At 35.2% G+C, this 23,979-nt stretch overlaps 1 protein-coding gene across 6 annotated transcripts in view; it reads left to right on the top strand.

Moving 5' to 3' along the window:
• Nucleotides 1–23,979, top strand: part of CNTN1 (contactin 1) — a 347,755-nt gene that overhangs the window by 190,523 nt on the left and 133,253 nt on the right. For all 6 annotated transcript variants that reach the window (XM_026000122.2, XM_072765564.1, XM_026000123.2 and 3 more), the window contains 8 exons: nucleotides 5,914–6,046; nucleotides 8,867–9,039; nucleotides 11,284–11,379; nucleotides 13,546–13,752; nucleotides 17,038–17,137; nucleotides 17,294–17,475; nucleotides 22,827–22,951; nucleotides 23,595–23,712. In XM_026000122.2, the coding sequence (XP_025855907.1) occupies nucleotides 5,914–6,046; nucleotides 8,867–9,039; nucleotides 11,284–11,379; nucleotides 13,546–13,752; nucleotides 17,038–17,137; nucleotides 17,294–17,475; nucleotides 22,827–22,951; nucleotides 23,595–23,712 (1,134 nt within the window). The remainder of the gene's footprint in view (nucleotides 1–5,913; nucleotides 6,047–8,866; nucleotides 9,040–11,283; nucleotides 11,380–13,545; nucleotides 13,753–17,037; nucleotides 17,138–17,293; nucleotides 17,476–22,826; nucleotides 22,952–23,594; nucleotides 23,713–23,979) is intronic.

The raw sequence follows: 23,979 nt of genomic DNA, 5'->3' as shown, positions 1-23,979 counted from the left end.
TGTAGAGGCTTTAGTAGTAGATGGACCTTAGGTCGAGGAAGTGGCTACTATCAAGAGACTTGACAGGCTCTTGAGCAGGTATAGCCAGGCAAAGGGAAAGTTAGTCAACCTTCCTACTAACCTGACCCTAGTTTTTGTTCTAACAGTTTGATTGCTGAGGGTCTTCAAATTAAGTCCTTTATATTTTGGTTATGGTAGATTACTCCAATATTATATATCACCCATGACCCTAAAGGATTGGGGCACCCAAATATTCAAAGCCCAAGCTCTAAACATCCTTGTTCTCCTATCTGTAGGGTATGATTGACAGTGAAAACAGGAGGGAAAAGCGTTCTTTGAGACAATTTAAATACTGTCTTAAACTTAGAGAAGTTATTGTATTTCAAGAGACTTGTACTCGCTATCCCAGAATCAGTGTAGCATTGTAACTATGGGAAAAATCCCTCTATTAGACTCTGTTCAAGTTTTTTTGCCATTGCTTTTTTTCTAATAGTTTTTTTTTTCCCCTGAGATTCTTCTTATAACATACTTATGTAGATGTATGTTTTTATAACTAACAGATTGAGATGACATATTACAGAATGAGAAATAGAATTTGTTTCAAAATAGATATAAAATGAATTTAAAAATCTCTCAAGTATAAGTCATAATTATACTTTCATTTTCAGAAATAAAATAGAATAAATAGCAAGATTACAGGGGACCATCTCCACATAATAAGAGGTGAAGTAATTCTGTTATAGATAATAAAACCATTTGGGATCCTTGGGTGGCTCAGTGGTTTAGCGCCAGCCTTCGGCTCAGGGCATGATCCTGGTATCCTGGGATTGAGTCCCACGTCGGGCTCCCTGCATGGAACCTGTTTGCCTTCTACCTGTGTCTCTGCCTCTCTCTCTCTCTCTCTCTCTCTCTGTCTTTCATGAATGAATAAATAAATAAAATCTTTTTTAAAAAAGTTTGTGTTAATGATGGAACTGAAAATGGTACAGAAAAAACAGTAGTTTTTGCCTGTCGTTCACATTTGTAAATTTGACAACAAATAATCCTATATAATTTTATTATTTCTTCTTAATTTTCCTGATCAAATTTAAGAAATGAACTTACTTCTCCAAAAGACTACCATTAAGTGGTAGATAACTGGTTAATTTGAATTAAGAAAAGATCAAAAGAAAGAGTGGTTTGAAATGTTGTCTTTAATTAGCTTGAGAAGACTTCTATAATTTTGTGCTCCTTTTTAGAAGAATCTACCCAGTAAGAAAAAGGGCATGTATTTAAAAAGTCATCTTATTTTTCTGAAGCATAATACCTATTTCTTGTTTCAAGTGCCTTGTAACCCCATAATACATCCCAAGCACCATAATTTAGCATCTAATTACTTCCACAGCTGTAGAAAAAAAGCAGTAAGATGGCCATATTTTCTGTTGGCTGAGAGCTTGCATTAATGAAACCTTGGCTGCTCGTACTCTCCCAGAAATTTATTTTCCCCTCATCTGAGTGCCCTAGCTAAGAGACTAGAGGGATGAGCTCAGATACTATTCAAGAGGGTTATGAAGATAACATTCAGAGGTTCACTGAGCATGCCCATGCAATTCAAAACCTCCTTTTGAGTAATTTATCTTTCAGAGGTCCCAAATATGTTCCCCAAATATATAGAGTAATTGCTAAACCATCTAATGAAATACATTGTTTTATTTAGGCCTGAACATTTTACAAAAGTATGAAACATATATTTATAAAATAACACTAAAAGTGCTACTGTGATGTGAAGTGTGTCCTATTCTGCTTTTTGACCTAGAGAATAAGCCAGGGAACTATCTTACATGCAATGATCTTTCAATGTGAAAATTAAATCCAATATTTTGGTGGAAATTAGCCTTGTATTTTTATCCCCTGAATGTTTCACTGTCTGTTCTTATAAAGGCCAGATGGAGGTGGAGTATGAAGAAGTATATACACATAATTTTGAAGAGCACTTGTCATTGAGAAACAAAAATAGCATGAGCACTAATATTATCCAGTTTGGCATATAAATTTCAACCCAACTCACCCAAAAAAGTATTTTAATCTTTACATATCCCTCTTGAGACTCTGCCTGGCAATAGATATAGTCTCATCATTATTATTATGTGACATTCCATTATTTTCTTTTTTTTCAATTTTTAAAATTTATTTATGATAGTCACATCCACACACACACACAGAGAGGGAGAGAGAGAGAGGTAGAGACACAGGCAGAGGGAGAAGCAGGCTCCGCACCGGGAGCCCGACGTAGGATTCGATCCCGGGTCTCCAGGATCGCGCCCTGGGCCAAAGGTAGGCGCTAAATCGCTGCATCAACCAGGAATCCCCCATTCCATTATTTTCAATGGAAATTTACATTGCTGGTATCTTTTCCAGAAAAATTGAAACTTATTTTTAATGCATACGATTAAGATCAAGAAACCACTTAAACATCTTCAGTTTTCTAAAAGATGACCAACATTTGTCTCAAAAGCATATGCCGTAAAATCTAAAGATATACTATCATAAGAAATATTGAAGACTATGCATTAATTAAAATATGCAAATCTACCAATCTAATCTCCACCTTCATGTAGATTTATGCTTCTGTCTTTGTTGAATTTGAAGTCACCATACATGGGGCAGCCCCGGTGGCTCAGCCACCTTCAGCCCAGGGCCTGACCCAGGAGACCTGGGATCGAGTCCCACGTCAGGCTCCCTGCGTGGAGCCTGCTTCTCCCTCCGCCTGTGTCTCTGCCTCTCTCTCTCTCTCTCTCTCTCTCTCTCTCTCATGAATAAATAAATAAAATCTTTTTAAAAAATGAAGTCACCATACAGTACTTTAAATAATGAAGCCAAATAAATAAATAATGAAGCCAATATGGAATGAACATAACTTTACTTCATAATGATAAAAGCAGTTGTTTCAAGAAAGGTAATGAAATTATAAATTAAGAATTTAGAATTATTACAACCCCTCTAATGGCATTACCAGAGGGTACTGTAGAAGCAAATGCTAGACAGTCTGGGACTGGCTATTTCTATATTGGAAATACAATAATGTTAAAGAGGCTTTAATTAATACCACCTTGCTGAGATGAAGACAAGTTTTGTGAAATAGTGTGCAATCACTAATATATCCCTATTGTTAGATAAGACAAGGATGTAGTTAGTTGCAGTTCTCTCCCATTTGCTGCTTGTGGAATACAAGTTGGAGAAAACCCAAAGAAAAACTCCTAAACTTTAAGACTTTAAGACCTTAAGATTCTCTTAAGAGTGTCTTTAACAGAACATATTTTTTTTTACTTTAATAAAATCTAGCTTGTCTTTTTTATTCCTTTATGAATCATGCTTTTTGTGTTGTGTCTAAAAGCTCATCATCAGACTTTTTATATAAATATAATGTACTTAGAAGGTATTTATGAGCTTTTAATTTCTTTATTTCTACCCTCTAACTATCTAGTCTAATTAATTAAAAAAAGCTGAAAAATTTCAAACTAAAATTGTTATTGGCCAGGGGTAGAGTTGGAATAGAAGTCCTCTTGTCTTCAAGAAGAGAATCTAAATATATTGATAAAATTGCACTTCTCTGCTGTCTTTTTAAACATTTTCATGTGATTTGGGAATAAACAACAGAGTTTCCAGACTAGCAGGTGTTACTAAATTGTTCCAATCAGAAAAGCTGTGCAATTGGGAGAGACTCAAGGAAGAGCTTATAAAGTTGTCCAAGTGGGAAGAAAAATGACATATGATTTTTATCATAGATAAGCACAAGGTCATTTCTTTCAGAGATTGAAAAATCTAGAGCCTATATCCAAATGAAAGTCTCTAGTTGTCAGGGGTTTAGGATTCATTCCTTATTTCCCTTGGTGTTCAGTTATATCCTAAAAGGCAGGAAATATTGGATATCATCAAGAAAATTATTAGAAGTGAAGCAGAAAACATTATATGCATTTTTGGCTTTTACAACTTCAAGAAGGATATGGAACTAGACACGGCTCACAGCAGGACTTGCAAAATCATTAGCAGAGGGCTTCTGTGAACACCTCCCATTTGGGGTCTTATTTATAGTTATCTTAGGCCTGTTGGCCCTTAGAATTTGTGTACATATTCCTTTCTTTTTTAAATGTTGACTCTATGTAGAACAAAAGGCTTGTGTAAAGCAACAGTTAAGAGAAGTACATTGGCAGAACTAAATCTCAGTTTCTCTGGTCCCTTTGATTTTGAATCAGCAATTTGCTTTCTGAAATAGGATGGTAATAGGGAATGAACTGAGGTCTGTAAATTCTTGAATGGCAATTTCAGCCAATTCTAACTAAAAATGAGGCATCTCCCTTTGAAATATTTCGGGCAAGTTTAGAAAAACGAATGCTTCATACTAGGAGACACTAACTTGAACATTTTATTGATCTCCTACTTGTACACAAATATGTATTGACACAACACTGATAACACCAGAACAACAAAAATAAAACATGGCCTCTTGCTTTTAGAAATTTCATGAGTTGATATACATATACACATATATACATAAGGTATATACACATAAGATCTTATATACATAAGATATGCATAAGATATACATAAGATATAAATTAAATTTCAAAAGGATTGGCAAATTCTCAAGAATATTGACAACATCAGTATTTGTTGAATGCTGACTCTGAGCCAGGTACACTACTGTTTTACGTGCATTTTCTCAAAACAATTCTCACAGTGTCTAATGGGATAGATTTTACTATTATCCTCATTTTATAAAGAGTGGTATTGAGACTTGGAGAGTTTAAATAATTTTTCCAAAGGTTCTGTAAACAGTGCTGAGGCAAGATTTAAATGATATAATGAAACTGCTCATTAAGAGAAGTCCGAACAAAGCTCTCATTTAAAGGTTGATGTTGGAGCAGACAAAAAGTCTCTGTGGAGTTTGCCTTACATTCTCTCTTAAAAAATAATTGGGGGGTAAACCATAGCTTTGCTCTAGCAGAGACATTTTAATGATCTTATGTAAGACTATCCTCCTTCCTAGCCACACATGCTAGTATTAATTCATGTGGGGCATATGGCTCTTAGCTCTTTTCTGTAAATGCTGCCACATTGATGTCTTATGAGTGATTTTCTTCTTTTCCTGCTGTGAAGCATCACTCTTCCCTTCCAGAGAAACAGCTGCTTCCCAACTTGGGTACACTTGTGATAAATTCTGAACCATGTAAATTTGTTTATTGACTGTTCTAGATGTTACTGAGTATAATTGCTGGTTACATGTTTAAAAAAAATAAACAAGAGACTAATTTCCCCAGAGCTTAAAATCATCCATTCTCTTAATAAAAAATCATTAAGCACCTATTGTGCTCCAGTCTGCTTGACAGCTAGGTGGGGGATTATGGACACAGCCACCTGTTCCAAGCATTTGCGGTCTCATGGAATAGACAGTTGTATCAAGAATCACAGAAGATGTGCTAAATACCATAAGCTGTGTGAGGAGTTGTGAGAACACAAATGAAGACCACCTAAAGCTAGGAGGGGTGCGAAGTATCTTCCTGAAGGAACTAAGGCTGAGTCATAAAGAGCTGTTTGAGTTTTGATAGGAGGAAAAAATGAGATAGTGATTCCAGAGAGGGCAAAAACATATTACAGAGGCTCAGAGGCAGGAAAGCATGACCTGTTTGAGGGTCTATAAGTAGTTAAGCATGATAATACCCAATGCTTTGAGAAAAATAGTGAGGGATGGGGGAAAATAATTTTGAATAAAGCACCTAAATATTCTCTTCAGGATTATGGAGGCAAATATCTTTGTTTCAAATGGAAATGGAGATTTGGTGTCTCTAACATTTTTCCAAAACATTTTTAAATGTAGCCAAATTTTCTTTGACTCATGAGACAGCACAATGTAAGATGGTTTTATTTTTCTTGTAGTTTCTGAGGAAGATAAAGGATTTGGACCAATTTTTGAAGAGCAGCCAATCAATACCATTTATCCAGAGGAATCACCAGAAGGAAAAGTTTCCCTAAACTGTAGGGCACGGGCCAGCCCTTTCCCAGTTTACAAGTAATGTACCTCACTGTTCTTTTCACAATGGAGTGTCAGAATAGATTACAGATGAGCATCTGTGACACTGTACTGATAGAGAAAGCCATAATACAAGGTTGTTGACAAAATGGAGGCATATTAACTAAAATATTGGAATATAAGTTATTAAAATAGAGTTGTTTAATGCCCAAATTAATAGTAAGTTTTCTTAAATATGTGCAAATAATCCATTTCTTATTTCCTGCACAGATTATGCTAATATCATTTGATATTATCCACTTAAAAATTGTCAAATGGTGATCATGCTATTAAGCATATGTAAGATTATATGAAAATCATGCACAATTAAAATGTACACATTTGATAATAAAATATTCTTATACGCATTGATCTGGATAACTGATACTTACGTATTATATTATAGATGATATTCCTATATCAACTACATTTAGAGAACTTACATCCATAATTCTAGAAAGCACCACTTTTTTTCAGTGGTCTTAAATCCATATTCCAGAAAATATAACAAATTTCTTAAAATTAGACAATCTATATCAATATGTCTCTTTTTGTTTTTCTGGGGTACCTATTTATGTTATAAAAATAGCTGTATAAAAAGTAACAATGTTTTTGTTTTTTGTTTTTTGTTTTTTGCTTCAGATAGTTCAGAAAAGTATACTAACAGTTTCTAATTTGATACAAAGAATAAGACTAAAAAATTAACCAAACACAAATGGATTTGAATTTCACCTATGAAATGGTTTTATGAAGACAAAGTAAATGATTGATGGGGAAATTGGGGCTCTTGTGTGTTGATGTCAGCTAACTTAACTGAAGGTCTTCAACAAGATTGATTTTCATAGTATTTTTTCTCAAGAGGAAAACAACTTTTTATTGTCATAAAAAGTTATCAAATTTGATTCTAATTGAAATCATTTTCTCTTGAGTTCAAGAGACTCTCTTGAGTCTCTGAGCTAAATTACAAAATTATTCTTAAAATAAAATATGAATTTAGATACGAAAGCACCGTCATTTTGAAATTATTTTTATTATTTCAATTCCATGCACAGGCGTGCAAAATATGTAGATATTTTATATATTATAAGTAACACATTTTTTTGAAAATATTTGATGGGCTAGACTTGTTTCTACCCTTAAGCCATACATAATGGGAGTTTATATACATAGTTTGGACATGGAATAGTAACTAATAGGGACTGTAGAAGAGATCTAATTCAAGTACATCATTTGATAGGAGAGGAAGCGCTAAATCTGGAATAAGTAAATTGACTTGCTCCAGAGCAAATCACAGATTCAGGATTGACACACAGGTTTTATGGGTTTCAAAGAAACATAATTTTTTCAGTATGCATCTATCTAGATAGGTTGATAACATCTCAAAAGCTATTTCAGTGATTTCAAAAGCTATTTCAGTGATGCTTATTTTGTGACACCTTGTCCTTGACATTCATACACGGAAACAGCAAATCAGTCTACAGCCTGGAATGAAGGCAACAAAACAAACGAGAGTGTCCTCAGATAGTGTTCTAGAAATGTGTGCTTACCCCTACCCCTACCCCACAGACACTTTAAGAAGCAAAGTTTTGCATAACTGAAGTTTTATACACAGTAATTAGAAACTGTCTTTCCCCCCCCTTTTCTCCAGTCTCTGGTAACCACCATTCTATTCTTCGCTTCTGTAGCTTGACTATTTTAGATAGCTCATATAAGTAGTTCTCATATTAAGTGCTCTTACCAAAATTTAAAACATAAAATAAGAGGCAAAACTTTGTTTGACAAATACATTCACCAACTCCCTCCCATAGGTTGCACTGAAGTCCCCAGGATGAGTGTGGCCTGACTATCTTACACATTAATATAGAGAGCTGGAAAGGAGAAGTAGATATTTCATTCTGTTATGGAGGCAGTCTACATTTGACAGGGGAAAAAGGGGAAAAAATTCAGCTCATGATGTAACTTGTCTGATGGAAAAGAACATTTGAAGTTTTAAAAATTTACTTAATATCCAGAACAAGCCATACGAACATTGGTAATCATGCAATGTGTCATTCACACAGTAGTTTTATATTTATGGCATGTTCCATGATAATTTCTTATTCATGGCAACACCCCGAAAGGTATAACAGGGAACTTTACCTTCTACGTAACAGCCTTGAAGTTTATATTATCTTGCTTTGACCCTCAAAATAATGAGAATGCTAATAAAACTGCATTTAAAACTGTCTGAAAGGAGTTATAACAATATAAATGCAATTGTATATTGGTGGCTTGGAAACAAAAGATCCAACGGATTTTTACAATTTTCAAATTGTATGATCGACCTCTAGTGGTCAGAGTTTGACATTTACTGAGTAGAACCCTGATTTCAATTAGGTTTATTAAGAAATTATTTTGATATTTAGAATAGATATTGATATTGTATATTTTACTTTTGCTTTCAATGTTTTATGCAGCACATCTGGATATGCATGAATCTAGTACATAGAAAGTTATAATTTATAATCTATGTATATCTGCTAAAAAAAAACAATGTAGCAAAATTCAATGAAATATTTGTCCTTCCAGATGCCTCATGAATAAAGAGATAACATTTCATGCACTTGAACATTTACCTTTCTGTACGTGAACTAAATTATAAACCATGAACCCAGAGATACAGAATTACAGAGTGTGAAGAACTACTACACTGAGTCATCTACTTAATCATCTGATTTCACATGGAGCTATACCCATATTATTTTAGAATGATGGTAGGCCAGTATGCTGTTTTGCAGGCCTCATGACCTTTGATATGACATTTGTTTTTCTTTCTCACAGATGGAGAATGAATAATGGGGATATTGATCTTACAAGTGATAGGTACAGTATGGTAGGAGGAAACCTTGTTATCAACAACCCCGACAAACAGAAAGATGCTGGAATATATTACTGCCTAGCATCAAATAACTATGGGATGGTCAGAAGCACTGAAGCAACCCTGAGCTTTGGATGTAAGTAATGGTATCTTTAACAAGGTCCAGTGCATTTAGGTGAAGTAAAAATTAAATATTATCATAAGAGTTCAACAAGAAGAAAAATCAAGATGAAAAGAAGATGAGAGAAATGGTCCATATGAAGTGGATCTTATATGATCAGTGGGCCTCAACTGGGTGGAGAAAAAAATTTCAAGAGAACAAAGCATCTGAAGGGTATTAGGAAATAAACTAAGGTCACATTCTGAGAGATCTTGAATAACTAGCATCAGGTATCAGTGGATATGCTAAGCAATGCATATTTTCTCTCTCTCTCTCTCTCTCTCTCTCTCTCTCGCTTAGAAAGAGAGAGCATTCACAACTGGGCAGGGGGAAAGGAGAGGAGAAGAGGGAAAGAGAGAGAGAATCTTAAGCAGGTTCCATGCTGACCTCAGAGCCTTGCAAAGGGCTTGATCTCATGATCCTGAGATCATGACCTAATCCAAAAATCAAGAATTGGACTCCTAAATTGAGCCCCACAAGTGCCCCAAGCCATGCATCTCAATCAGGGTAATCGCCTCCAAAGGGGTAAAAATTGGTTCTTGGAGGGAGAAACTATTTTAGATACTATAACATTACAGTTGGGTTCTCTAAAGCTTGACTCTACCTCACTGATCATTTTCTGTAGCATGTAATTTATGAATAAATTAAATTAAGCTATTAAATTATTTTAAGTTTAAATAAATTAAAATTTCTCCTTCTGGAAGCTGTCATAAAAAGATATTTTCAGAAATCCTGTGCTAATGTTAAAGTTAGAACCTATTCTAGAAGAAAATTGTACATTGAAAAAGGAGTTGGACAAGATGATCTTCAGCATTCGATTTTATAAGTCAGCAATTAAATCTTTTGCAAATTGGATTATAGGATGAAAATGATGTTTTAAGGGCACCTAGGTGGCTCAGTTGGTTAAGTGTCTGCCTTTGGCTCAGATCATGATCCCAGGGTCCTGGGATCAAGTTCTGCATCAGGCTCCCTGTTCACTGGGAGTCTGCTTCTCCCTCTCCCTCTGCATTCCCCCACTCCTATCTCTTTCCCTGTCTCTCTCTCTCTCTCTCTCTCTCTCTCTCTCTCTCTCATAAATAAATAAATAAATAAATAAATAAATAAATAAATAAATAAATGAAATCTTTAAAAAGAAAGAAAATGTAAGTTTAAGGGGACCTTTGTGGCAGTGATAACCAGTAGGGAGTGAGTAGTCAAATGCAATTAATGTGGTGACCTTAGGAAGGTAAATAATAAACACAACCACTGAAAAAATAATAGATTACATTGCACTGAAGAGAAAAAAGGCCCTAAATATTTTTTAAAGGAAACCTGAGTCAAAGGGCAGAAACAATCTACTCTCTTTAAAAATGGAATTGGAGCAAGTAAAACCAATTTCAAGGTTGGGAGGAAGCACTTCAATGATGGCTTCACATGCAGAGGTTATGGTGACATTAAATTATCGTTGTTAAATGTCAACTATTTGAGGATGGGGTGGATTCAAGTAAGGCATCAGGATTAGGGATGTAGATCTGAAGGGCTCTCTGCAAAAAGGTAACATTTAGGATGATGACTTTTCAGAGATATAAATATATTTAGAGAAGTAAAAACTTGATTTTGTGATTTGAGTACTGTTCACAGAGAAGAAATAGGAGATGAAGCAGAGTTGAAACAGAATAAGCACGTACTGCAAATGAAGAATCAAATAATAGAGTATCTTGAATCCAAGGAAAACCTACATTAGAAGTAAACAGACAAGAATGAAGGAATGAGACTAAGGAAAACTCAGAATTTGAAAAGGAGAAAAAAAATGGTGATATTCATGTTACCTCAACTAGGATCCTACTTTTCATCCTTATTCCTTTACCACGAGTCTATTCCTCCAAGTCAGTCCTCTTTGCTTACCTCTTTGGTAGATTCCTGGTTTTGCCTGTGCCCCTATTTCCAGATACCCTTACTGAAATCCTTCCTAAATCTGAAGCAAAAGTTGAGGATATTTGTAATTTTCAGGGTTGTCAGAATACTTATGCAGGCTGCTACCAATATCCATCTGCTAGAGTTTACTACCTTAGACTATATGCAAATGCCAGCATATAAAAATGAGGAATTGACTTTCATTGGCTCCAACAAACCAACTAAAAGTATCATATCAAAAAAGTGAGTTTGTAGATGAGAGATAAGCTTTAATGACAATCTCTTTGACTAAAGAGTGAATTTTTTCCTTTTTGCTTTCATAATTAGATCTTGACCCCTTCCCACCTGAGGAGCGTCCTGAGGTCAGGGTGAAAGAAGGAAAGGGAATGGTGCTTCTCTGCGATCCTCCATACCATTTTCCAGGTAAGTTAGGTTCCTCTGTGATTATAAATGTCTATGGAGTGAATGGCTAAGTTTTCATTTTCTTAACAATAATGAAATATTTATGATTAAATAAGATTCAATGTTTGCCTAATGTTGTAATGCATTACTTACTAATGGTTATAGATACTTCCAGGCTGTATAGTCACTTGGTCCTAATACCAAAGGTCTGTAGTCATGTTGGTTTATAAATAATATATATGTTAAATTATGTCCTCATTAACATTCCTATTACACAAGAGAAAATATGATTCATTTTTTAAAAATTATTTTTAAAATAGAAGAGTGCCAAGGAGTGGTTATATAGCCTATTATTTCATTAAAATTATTATATATACAATATACTGAATTATATAAATGCTAGAAAAGAAATTAATCTCTTCAGGAGGGTCTATCTGTAAGAATAACTAGCCAGTTTAGAGAGAAATTAAATTAAGTGTCATCTGTAGCAAGATTCACCTTTGAACATGTGTTTTCTATAATTTGATATAGCTAAAATAAAAGCCACCAAAATGCTAATTAAAAAATGAACATTTTATATACTTTCATTAATATTCACTTGTTTTATCAAATACCTTCTAGAAATACTATATAAATACTACTTTTTACAATGAAAAAATAATGATTATATTCTTAGAACTCTAATGTTATAAATTTGACTTTAGAGACCCCTTAAAAAAACAGGCTGCTATAAATCATTTTATGTGGAATATATTAATGATATATATTTAGAGAGATGACAATATGTAAATATATAATGCATATCATATTATATGTGTATGTATTCTATTCCAATTACATGTATAAAATTTCTATTGTTTATATGTCAAATATCAATAATTTTTTTCTGATAAAATTGGACAAAGACTATTAAATGATAAATATAGGGGGAACATAGAATTCAAAATGTAACAACCTTTTGATGAGAGAAGCCTTTTTTTGGTTTTGTTTTGTTTTTGAAGAACTACTCAAACTATGGGGAAAAAAATCCCCCACCTTCATAGCATTTCCCACAAACAAAGTAAATGATCATAAATAACCAATGACTATATTTGAATACATTCAAAACTGGATAGGCTTCATTTAATTGTTCATTCATTCAACTGATCTCTGTGAGCACTTGTTACACAATTACGTTTGCCAGGCACTGTTTATGCCACAAGAATACCTCAGTGAGTGAAACAGAGATTTGCTAGTGAGAGAGACAGCCGATACATAAAAATATATAGTTAATAGGTATAGCATGCCTAGATATTGGTAGGTAAGCACAAGGAAGAAAATTTAGGGAAGGGGAAAGAGTAGGTGCTAAAGGGATGGCTGACAATGCTGTGAAGGTAACTGAATTAAGGCCGGAAGGAAATGAAGAAGCTAACAGTGCAGATATCTGAGAGAAAGACTTGCCAGGCAGATGCAGTAGGAGGAGGAAAGGCGTGAGATGGGACTATGGAGGAGGACCAAGGAAGCCAGAGTGGCTCAAATAGAGTGAATGAGATAGAAGGTAGGAAGAAATGAAATTGGAGAGATACAAGAGCTATATCACATAGGACCTTATAATTCATCATAATTACACTGGCTTTAACTTGAGTGAGGTTTATTTTGGAGGGCTTTGATGAGTCACGTGACAATGTTTAAGTTTTGGAAAGATGAGTCTGGCTACTGTTTTAAGAAAAAAACTTATAGGAAATTCATTTCTAAATCTGTAATTCAAAATAGGAGTGCAAAAGGAGAAAGACACACTGTGGTTAGCAATCTTCATTTTATTTTTAAAATGCAGTAGGAAAGATGGGTCATGAGTTTTACAATTATCAGACCTAAATTAAAAAATCCCAATTCTACTTACCAATCATGAAATTCTAAGCAAAACATTTAGCTGCTCTGAGTTTCATTTGTCCCATCAATGAGATAGAAGTAAGAATATTAATAGTCCACGTAATCATTGAGAGAAATATAAATATAATCCTTTAACACCATACTTATATTCACTCAAAATATGGTAGCTTTTGGAAAATTTGCAGTATTTGTCTTGGCTTACTTCCTACAGTTGTTCTATAATAGCCTAGATTAAATTATGCCTGAGCTTGTTCCTAGAAAAAATACTTTTGCTTTTGGAGAAGAATTTAATATTTAGAGGACAATATTTTCTTCCAGATGATCTTAGCTACCGCTGGCTTCTAAATGAATTTCCTGTATTTATTACAATGGATAAACGGAGATTTGTGTCTCAGACAAATGGAAATCTCTACATTGCGAATGTCGAGGCATCAGACAAAGGCAATTATTCCTGTTTTGTATCCAGTCCTTCTATTACAAAGAGTGTGTTCAGCAAATTTATCCCACTCATTCCATCACCTGAACGTAAGTATTTTATTTGTTACACACTGTTCTTGCAGGTTGTCTGCTTATGGATCACTTACAATGACGAAAAGAAATATCCAGTGGGAAGATTATCTGGCCAATCAGGGCAAACACAAGAATGTTTGAATGTCTTGGTCATTCCTTAGTTTTTCTGTTGGAGATTTACATGATAAAAGTGACCGAAGATGGTTGAGTTAGGACTGGTTTCCTCCAGGTCAGAGTATGCACAGGGTACGGATTCATTAGCTAAATATCAATATATTAGTTAGCATGGGAATTGCTTGCCTCTGCTTTTTTTTTTCATGTCCATTCCTGGTTTTTAGTAACTTCATGAAAGAGAACAAATGATTAGATTAAAACAAACTTTAGTGATTGCAGAATTAGAAAAAAAAATGCAGTTGTATCATTCTGATATTTTTAAGGAACTATTTATACGAAGCAAATTAGTATATTAATTGCCTTTCTGCTGTAAGTAAGTAGGATGGGTGCCATATTTGATGGCCACTGACAGACCTGAATGACTTTTCCAAGATTCCAATTGAACTACATTTCTTTTTTTAATGTACTACTTCCTAAGAGAATCAGATTTTAACATATTTGCTTACTTCACATTGTTTTTTTTATCACAGTCCTGCTATTACCACTTCTATCAGTGAGTTTAAGCTTCTGAAGAGGTACTGGGTTTTGTTGTTCACAGACTTACGTTTGGTCCCCACCCCCATCCTAGTAGGGTATTACAATGGGGAAAATGTCATCATATCACTGTAATTCCATTTTTCCTACTCTCCTCAATTGTGGTCACATGGTTGGTATTCAATAAATTTTTTTTTTTTTTTACTTCTGGCTCTTTTATCTCTTCACAATCTTGAGAGATGTTCTCATCCACTACTTTCTAGAATTACAAGGAGCCATCACATAAAAATCTCCTTAAATTTCTTTCCTACTCTACCCTAGACATTCATCTCTTTTATTTATTATTGTCTCTGTGGAAGAAGGGTTTCTTCTCCCACTCTAAGTAATTCCTCCAGTTACACTGGTTCATTTACCATTTGATTCATTTGGGAACTTCTGTATCTGAACGATTTTCTGCTTTTTTCTCAATCTTTAACGTCTTCTCTGTTCCTTTCCCTCGGTGTATTCTTTTGTATTCAGTGCAAACAACCTTGAGACATATTTGCTAAATCCAAGGACACTTTTCAGTTCTGGTTCTGTATGAACTTTGACACTTGATCTCCTATGTCTCTCTTGAACTCTTCTTTCCTTCCCTAATTTTCCCAACTCCTGCCCTTCCCTATCTCCCACCTGCCTCTCTGACAAATTCTATTCAGTATTCTTCCTACATCTTCCTCCTTCATCAACTTTTCTTTAATCTTTTTCCAGATATTCTTATCAATTTATACCTTTCAACAGCAGCCCTATTGGGATGACTCCACATTCTAACCTCCAAAACTTTTCTCTTTGTTTAGGACTTAATTCTGTCTACCTCCTAGACTTGTCATACAGAAGGTTCTCTGGATAGTTAAGCCCCAAATTTTCCAGACATATCTGTCATCTCATTTTATCTCTAAAATTCTAGTATTCTTCATCTCATTTGGCAATACCATCATATTTCTCACTCAGAATAGTATTTTTTTTTAAAGATTTTATTTATTCATTCATGATAGTCACAGAGAGAGAGAGAGAGGGGCAGAGACACAGGCAGAGGGAGAAGCAGGCTCCATGCACCGGGAGCCCGATGTGGGATTCGATCCCGGGTCTCCAGGATCGCGCCCTGGGCCAAAGGCAGGCGCCAAACCGCTGCGCCACCCAGGGATCCCCAGAATAGTATTTTTAATCATCAATGCCTCTCCTCCTTTCATCTTCAAGACAGCTAATCCATTGGTCCTCAGTTGGTATGTAAACACTTGGGAAGTTTGCAGAAATTTGGAACCCAGAAAAACTGATTCAGCAGGTCTGGGGTGTGGCCAGGAATTTGTAGGTTCAGCAAGCATCCCAAGTGATTCTGATGAATTGGATCTTTGATCTATACCTCAAGAAACATTGACCCAAAGGGCAGTCTTGTTGATTCTGCTTTTCAAAGACAACTTGGATTAGTTCTTTCCTTTTTGTTCCCACTGCTCAAACCTCCACGTATTTTGCATGAAGTAATGGCCTAGCCTCCTTTAAGCTCTCTTCTATATTTCTCTTCTCCATGTTCCATTCTTTAAAGCTTCTAACAGGACTTTCACTTAAACTGAAGGTGATATTCATATTACTTCTCTTACCAAAATCCACTGCTAGTTACCACTGAGAAAATTAACCTCACAATGTTTAATGTCACAGTTTCAAGCCTTCTAGATAATAGGTTTAAGCTCATCTTCACCTACATATACTTTATCATTACTGGAATTCCTAGATGTAAAAAAAATCCCTGCAAACTCCTGGAGCTTTGTCATAATGTACTGTTTCCTCAGCTTGAACTGGTCTGGTGAATTCACATGCTCTTCTTGCCTGAAATTCCCTTAACCCTTGCATATTCAACAGTCGTCCTTAGCTGCCACTCTTTTAGACCATTTATTTTTGTTTTGGCTTGTATTTTAGGTCATGCTGTATCTATCTGTCTCCCTGGTATCATACAGTATATGTTCACATCGCAATCTTAAACAATGTATTTCACCTTTTGAACCTATTTCTCCCCATGTAAGATTAAGGGAATAATATACCCAGTAGTACACGTGTGCTCAACAAATTCAATAAAATAACTATATTGATGAGAACAGTAATATCTGAATAAACACTCTTCTTTCCCTCTCTCCTTCCCTCTTTTCAACTTGTTTCCCTTTGCCTCCATCTTCATATGCCCATATTTCTTCTATTCTCCCTCTTTTCTTGCCTGTCTTCTTTCTTTCTCCTCTTCTCTCTTACTTCTTCTCTTCTTCCTCATTTGCTTTCTTGTTTCTTCTCCTTCCTAAGTAACACCTGGCACAATGTTTTACACATGTTTGATGCTCTCTAAAGACATCTTGGATTTTTTTTTTTTTTTTTTTTTTTTTTAGTGAATTGAGTCCGATGAGTTACACAGCTGTCAGAATGAGCCAATATGATTGGAATGCTTGATGAAATTTATGCTATATACATACTGTGCATCAACAAATCTGTTCATTGTGTTATGATCAGATATTTTCTAGTACTTATACAGAGAAATGCCTTGCATATTGAAGTAATTCTGTAAAAGTCACAATATTGAAAAAATCCTATTCGTTCTGCCTAATAATTAGTGGACGGTTGTATTTTTCTTAATATTAGGAACAACAAAACCATACCCTGCTGATATCGTAGTTCAGTTCAAGGACATATATGCATTGATGGGACAAAACGTGACATTAGAGTGTTTCGCACTTGGCAAGTAAGTATACCTATATTTTTATTAACATATATAGAAATATATTAATTTTTGTACCATTTTAGGAAATAAATGATGTAATTGTTCAGCTATAGACTAACAAAGTAATTGACTTTGAAATGTTGTAGACCCTTAGCTTTTGTTATTTCCTATTTAAAGTCCTGTTCCTGATATTCGATGGCGGAAGGTCCTAGAACCAATGCCAAGTACTGCTGAGATCAGCACCTCTGGGGCTGTCCTCAAGATCTTCAATATTCAGCTAGAAGATGAAGGCACATATGAATGTGAGGCTGAGAACAATAGAGGAAAGGATAAACACCAGGCAAGAATTTATGTTCAAGGTAGACATGTTATTTTAATTTTTTATAAATTACAGCAATATCTTACTTACAGCCATTTCCATACTTGAAAAGTGAGCATATATTGAATAATAGTTTTAAATCAGTGATGTATATTACATTATGCAAAAAGAGAAAATATTTATCTTACATCTCATTAAGTCTCAAATATGGCTTATAGAAGTTATGTACTTATACTATTACCATCATACTAATATCAATGGATTGGTAGTAGTATCCTTGATAATTTTTAGAAATTACAATTAATGTAACTTATATATTCCCTTCATTCTTTTTTTTCTAATACCTCTTTATTTGTAGAAATTATGACTTGGTTCAAGCTACTGGCTTGCAAACTTGTGCATGCTTCAAAATCACATGGAGGGCTTGTTAAAAACACAGATCTGGTTCCCAGCATTTCTGAGTTACAAAATTCTATTTGGGGCCAAAGATTTGTATTTCTAACAAGTTGCTAGGACATGCTAATACTACCAGACCAGGAACCACAGTTTGAGAACCACTACTCTAAGGAAACTTTTTTTTTTTTACACAATTTTCTTGGCAGAAGTGTTTGATTCAGACCCATTGACCTAAACTTATATTTAGGAGGATAGAATGTTGTTTTTCAGGGAGACTTGAAACTTTTAAGAATGAAATCATTTCTATAATGTTCCACAATATAAAACTTACAGATCACAACTGAGTAAATGTCTAAGGCTTCATTCAATAAGACTATTTATTTAAAGGATAAACATACATTTAATGTCTACTCAGAGACACACACTATGATAGGAACAAGGAGAAATAGATAAGATAAATATTCTCTCTGTCCTTGAGGAATTTATACTGTACTCACACTCTATACAAAACCTCCGAATTTATACAAGTTTACACAGGCAAGTGAACATACTTCACACATATGCATATACACACATGTGCATACATAGTTATAAAGAAAACCATGAGTGCACTATGGAAATTTACATAGGATATTGAGAAAGCCTATGGAGAGGGATACCTTAGCCATGCTGAGAAGATAGTTGGTAGAAAAAACTGGAGATGATGCCTTAGCCAAATTGGAGTACCAGAATGAGGAGACAGCATTATGGCCCCTACCCAGAGCCCAAGCCTCTGTCTACACAGGGATGAACTAAGTACCTCCAGTGGCCTGGTAGATGCATCCTCACTACCACTATCTCATAGAATCCACCAAGATTAGACGCATTTTGCCATATGCCGTTCCTTTCTTTTGGCCTAGAAAGCCGTGGACTCTAGGCCTCCCTCGACACCTGAACTTTAACACCCACACAACTCTGCATGTATCTGCTCAGTCTCTGTCTCCTCCCAACCCCAAATTCTGAAACCTTTACACTGTGCTGTTTATAACACACAGTCTGCTGTCATCACAATCCCCTAAATTCTCAACTTCTACATAACTTCTACGCTGAAGTTAACTAAATGTGATTCTCCCTTAAAGACTAACTAACTAAATGTGATTCTCCCTTAAAGACACAGTTTCTCTTGTAATCCTCTCAAGCAGTGGCTAATTTTTCTTCCACAGCTCTCATGTCCCCTTTGACTTGTAATATAACTGCTCTTCTTGTTCCTCATGCCTGTTCTAACTATCTTCCTTTTTTCTTTTACATGTCCAGTTAACAATCTGTCTGGACAATCCTAGTTTCTTTAAAGCTTTTACTTTTAGCAGGTCTTACAAAGTAGAACACTCCTCTTGATGTCAAAATCAACTTAAACCATGATTATTTTTTAGTAGATTTGCTTCCCTGTTCTATTGAATTCCTCTAAAGACCATGTCCTTCAACCTACCTCAGCAACCCTCTCCCATGGCCACACTTTAAACTTCATTGTTACCAAAAGGTATACTCTCTTTATGATCTCAACCTCACACGTTTGTTTTTTTAAAGATTTTATTTAATTATTTGAGAGAGAGAGAGAGAGAGAGAGAGCATGAACTGGGAAGGGGGCAGAGGGATAATCAGACTCTCCACTGGCAGGAATCCTGACATGAGGCTCGATTCCAGGACCCTGAGATCATGACCTGAGCTGAAGGCAGACTCTTAACCGACTAAGCCACCCAGGTGCCCCTCACACATATCTTTCACTAACTACTATCTCCTATCTTTCCAGGTCAGCGTCTCTAGTACCCTTCAACTCTACCAGGAAGTATTATCAATTAATCTAACAACTTTCTTTCACATTCCCTAACCCCTCCCTGCCTCTTCCCTAAATCTTTGATCAGTCATTATTGTTCCCCTGCACACTCACCATTCTCTTACTACCTTTGTAAAAGGCTAACCCTAGAAAAATCTAGCTCTCTGCCTACCAATGCCTAAACCCACAAACTTGAGGATGACTTGAGATATACACTAGTATTCTAATTCATTTTAAATTAGTGATCACTAACTTTAAGTGGGTCTTTAGTGTTGCCTGGCAATTATGCCATACTTCCCTAGGTCCACTTACTCCCATTCTCTTGGATGATCTTCTCATGCCTCCACAATTTCCTTTAAACACTTAACAACTCCTCCAACCTTGTGCTTAGTGATAACTTGGCTTCTTCTTTCACAGAGAAAATGAAAGATCAAGTTAAAACTTCCACAAGCTCTAACCCCACATCTACCAGCATCTTTAACCTTATCTCTTATTGCTATGGATTCAGCTGATATCTGAGGCCAGCACCTCTACTATGTGCTTGATTCTACCCTCCTGCTTACTTAAGGCTGTTATTCCAGCAATCCCTTCTCCCTACACAAAACCAATCTTTTTTCTTCACTGGATCATTCCCGTCAATGTATAGTGGCTCTTGTTTCTTCCTTCCTTATTCTGGCAGTTGCTCCATTTCCCTTCTTGTCGCCCCTAAAAGATAATACAAATATTGATGGTTTTGCCTATACTTTCTAAAAATGTTGTCTTCATTTTGTTTCTTTTTAAAATGTATTCTTATTTAATTTTTATCCCTACTTCTTTGCTGGAATCTTTCTTCTCATGACCACAAATGATGTCATGTTGCTGAAAAGGATGGCTACTTCTCAGCTGTATCTTACTTGATCCAACAGCAACAGTCACCACCATTAACCCTATCCTTCTATACCATTTACTCTCTGTGGTTGGCATCTGAAACCCATGCTTGGTTAATGTCCTTGTACACCACTTGCTTTCCCCTCACTCCATGCCCTTCAGACATGGGAGCAATCTGGGTTTGTCTCTGAAAGTCTCCTCTATCTCACTCACAACCTTTATGCTTTCATTCATCATCAAGACTTTAATTAGACTCTATACCCTGAGAATTCTGACCCAGACACTTCCTTTGAACTCCAGACTTGTACATATAGCAAATGAACAAAATTCACTGTCTACATATCAAGTATATCTGGGTAGCCCCCTGAAGTAAAGAAAATTCTGTTTAGACTCTTACGTTTTTTAAAGTAAAGCTGTCAAGGGATGAGTGGGTGGCTCAGTGGTTTAGCGTATGCCTTTGGCTCAGGATGTGATCCTGGGGTCCTGGGATCGAGTCTCACATCAGACTCCCTGCAGGGAGCCTGCTTCTCCTTCTGCCTATGTCTCTGCCTCTCTCTCTCTCTCTCTCTCTCTCTCTCTCTGTGTGTCTCTCATGAATAAATGATTAAATGAAAATCTTTCTAAATAAATAAATAAATAAACAAATAAATAAATAAATAAATAAAGCTGTCACTTTACCAGGTTTCTAGAGCTTACACATCTGTTTTTATTCATACATATTAAGAAAACTGCACACCAAGTTCTTAGCAGAGTTCTAAACTGTCTAATATCTAATTCCTTAGAAGAATCAAGGTGACAGAGCAGATATTTATAAGGGAATATTAGGGAACAATTATTTCTCCTTTACTAATCAAAGGTACTCAGTTTTATCTTTTGGTCTAATCAAACAACCAGAAGGTTACATAATTAAATCATAGAATGTATCAAGCTGATTGAATTATTTATTCTTCTCATTGTATTTTTTAATGTGATATCTTGTGTCACTTGTTTGAGGCCAAGGCAGGAAAGGTGCTCATATTTCTGTTTTATTGCCAAGATTGTATACAAAATAAAACCTCTATCAATTAACATAACATTCTTATGCATATTTAATTTTTATAACTACAAGTTATAAAAATTAATAAAAAAGTGAAAATATACCAAATCAGATTGTAGTACTATATATATATATAGTATATATATATATATATATATATATATAATACTGATGGGGTTCAGTGAGATCATAAAGATGTTTTATGTTCTTTTTTATTTATATGCATTTCTATAAGTTATATATATTATTTTGTCATAAAATGTATGTATCAAAGTTTTCTTTTTCAAAGAAAATAAAATACTACCCTCCACTCAAAATTTTCTCCTCCTACCTACTACCTCCATCTTGATTTTATATTAACTTGTTTACCTACATTTATTTAAACTATTTAACTTAAATAACTCAAATGCTCAGAAAGATAATCACATTGTTCATTTGCTTGCTATCTAGAAATACATTTTCTTTTGGGAAATACCTACTATTTTTCTTTAGCTACCAGAAGCTCAGATCAAATGAGGAAGTTGAAATCGATTTCACTCAAGCATAGATATCAGCAATTATAACTACTGTATGTAGTTTCTAACATTTAAAGAGTACTTAAGTGATCAAGTCATTTTTCTAATACTACAGTAAGATATGACAGTGGCCACTAGCTGAAAGTTACATCAAAAGGAAGATACTTGAGGGAGTGGAAAAAATTTGATTCTTTATTCATAAAGGGAAGGCAGAGTGTCATAATTAATGAAGACATAATTCTGTAAAACCTTAAATGTCATTTTGAAAGATTTAAGTTATAAGAAAAAATCAATTACGTTAGTGTTATTCATAAATTAGCTTTCTAACAAAACACATAGTTCACAAATAGAAAAATAGGGACGGCTGGGTGACTCAGTTGTTGAGTGTCTGCCTTTGGCTCAGGTCATGATCCCGAGGTCCTGGGATCGAGTCTGCATCAGACTCCATGAGGGGAGCCTGATTCTCCCTCTGCCTGTGTCTCTGCTTCTCTCTGTTTCTCATGAATAAATAAATCTAAAAACAAACAAACAAATAGAAACATAATTATGAATTGAATTATAGTTACATCACTTTATAACAATGTAGGATAAAATTCACCTGTAGACCTATGGAAATAAAATTTCAAAGGCTCCAGCACTGATTTTATGGCAAATGCAATATCTGATGTATTCTCCAGAAGGTCAACTAAATGTAGTATTTATATTCTTGAGATTATTATGAGTGTTGAGATTTGCATTTGACATTTACAATGTTATTTACTTTTCAGCATTTCCTGAGTGGGTAGAGCATATCAATGACACAGAGGTGGATATAGGCAGTGATCTCTATTGGCCTTGTGTGGCCACGGGGAAGCCCATCCCTACAATCCGATGGCTGAAAAATGGATATGCGGTATGTATATGTTTTGCAGTTCTTGGGTCCATGTTCAGGCAACATTCCCAGTGGTCCTGGGATAAATTTAACAAGAGAGTCAAGAGAATAAGGGTATGTGGGCCCTGAAATTTAAAAAGTCTTCTAAAAAAGGCAGATAAGAACGTGAGCATAAAATAACTTCTTTCAGTTTAATCAACGTTCTGCAATCTTATATCTACCTTCTCTCTCTTTCTCTATTTTTCCCTTTGTTCCACATTTTACCCTTCTTCCTTCTCATCCATCTCTACTACCTTATATTGTCCTCTTTTTTTGGCCACTATGTCCCTGACCCCACAGAAACAGAGGTAAGAGGGAAGGTTCTACCTTTAGCCCTGGGGACAAGTAGCAGCAGTGGGGCCTTTCTCTACCTTCCCTCTGTAATCTCCCAGCTGGGCCAAGAGGGAAAAAGTGGACTCTCAGCTCTGTAGGATGAATTTAACAAGAGCCACTGGGCATGGTAAGTGGGTTTTACTTTCCCATGCCATGAAAATCCTACCCTATTCGGCTTAAAGTGGTGGCAAAATAATGTATCCAAGTGAAAAGTCAAATGAGCCCAAATCTATATAAAGTCTTTATATTAAAGTTTATCAAGGAAATGTATTTTACTTTGTGTTCTTTTCAGTATCATAAAGGGGAACTGAGACTATATGATGTGACCTTCGAAAATGCTGGCATGTACCAGTGCATAGCTGAAAACACACATGGAGCCATTTATGCAAATGCGGAGTTGAAGATCTTGGGTCAGTATCATTTCTAGTTTCTATTAACATTCAGTGAGAAAAAATATATTCAGCAATGATCATAGGGTTTCTGTAGATAATATTTGATTATTCCTTGATTTGTTAAAGTTAAAAACTTTCAAATTGGGGTTTGGAACAGGATGGTATTATTGTTTCATTTTTTTTCTCTTATTAGAGGACAGTAAATAAATGAGAGGCAACATGGAGTACAATATTCTTAAACATTTTTTTAAAGGTAAAGCAAACTTTACACATACCAATTTTCAC

Source organism: Vulpes vulpes, chromosome 8 (assembly GCF_048418805.1).
Source record: "Vulpes vulpes isolate BD-2025 chromosome 8, VulVul3, whole genome shotgun sequence".
In the NCBI taxonomy this organism is placed as follows: Eukaryota; Metazoa; Chordata; class Mammalia; order Carnivora; family Canidae; genus Vulpes; species Vulpes vulpes.
The sequence above is the reverse complement of the archived record's forward strand: the minus strand, read 5'-3'. Positions and strand labels throughout refer to the sequence as shown.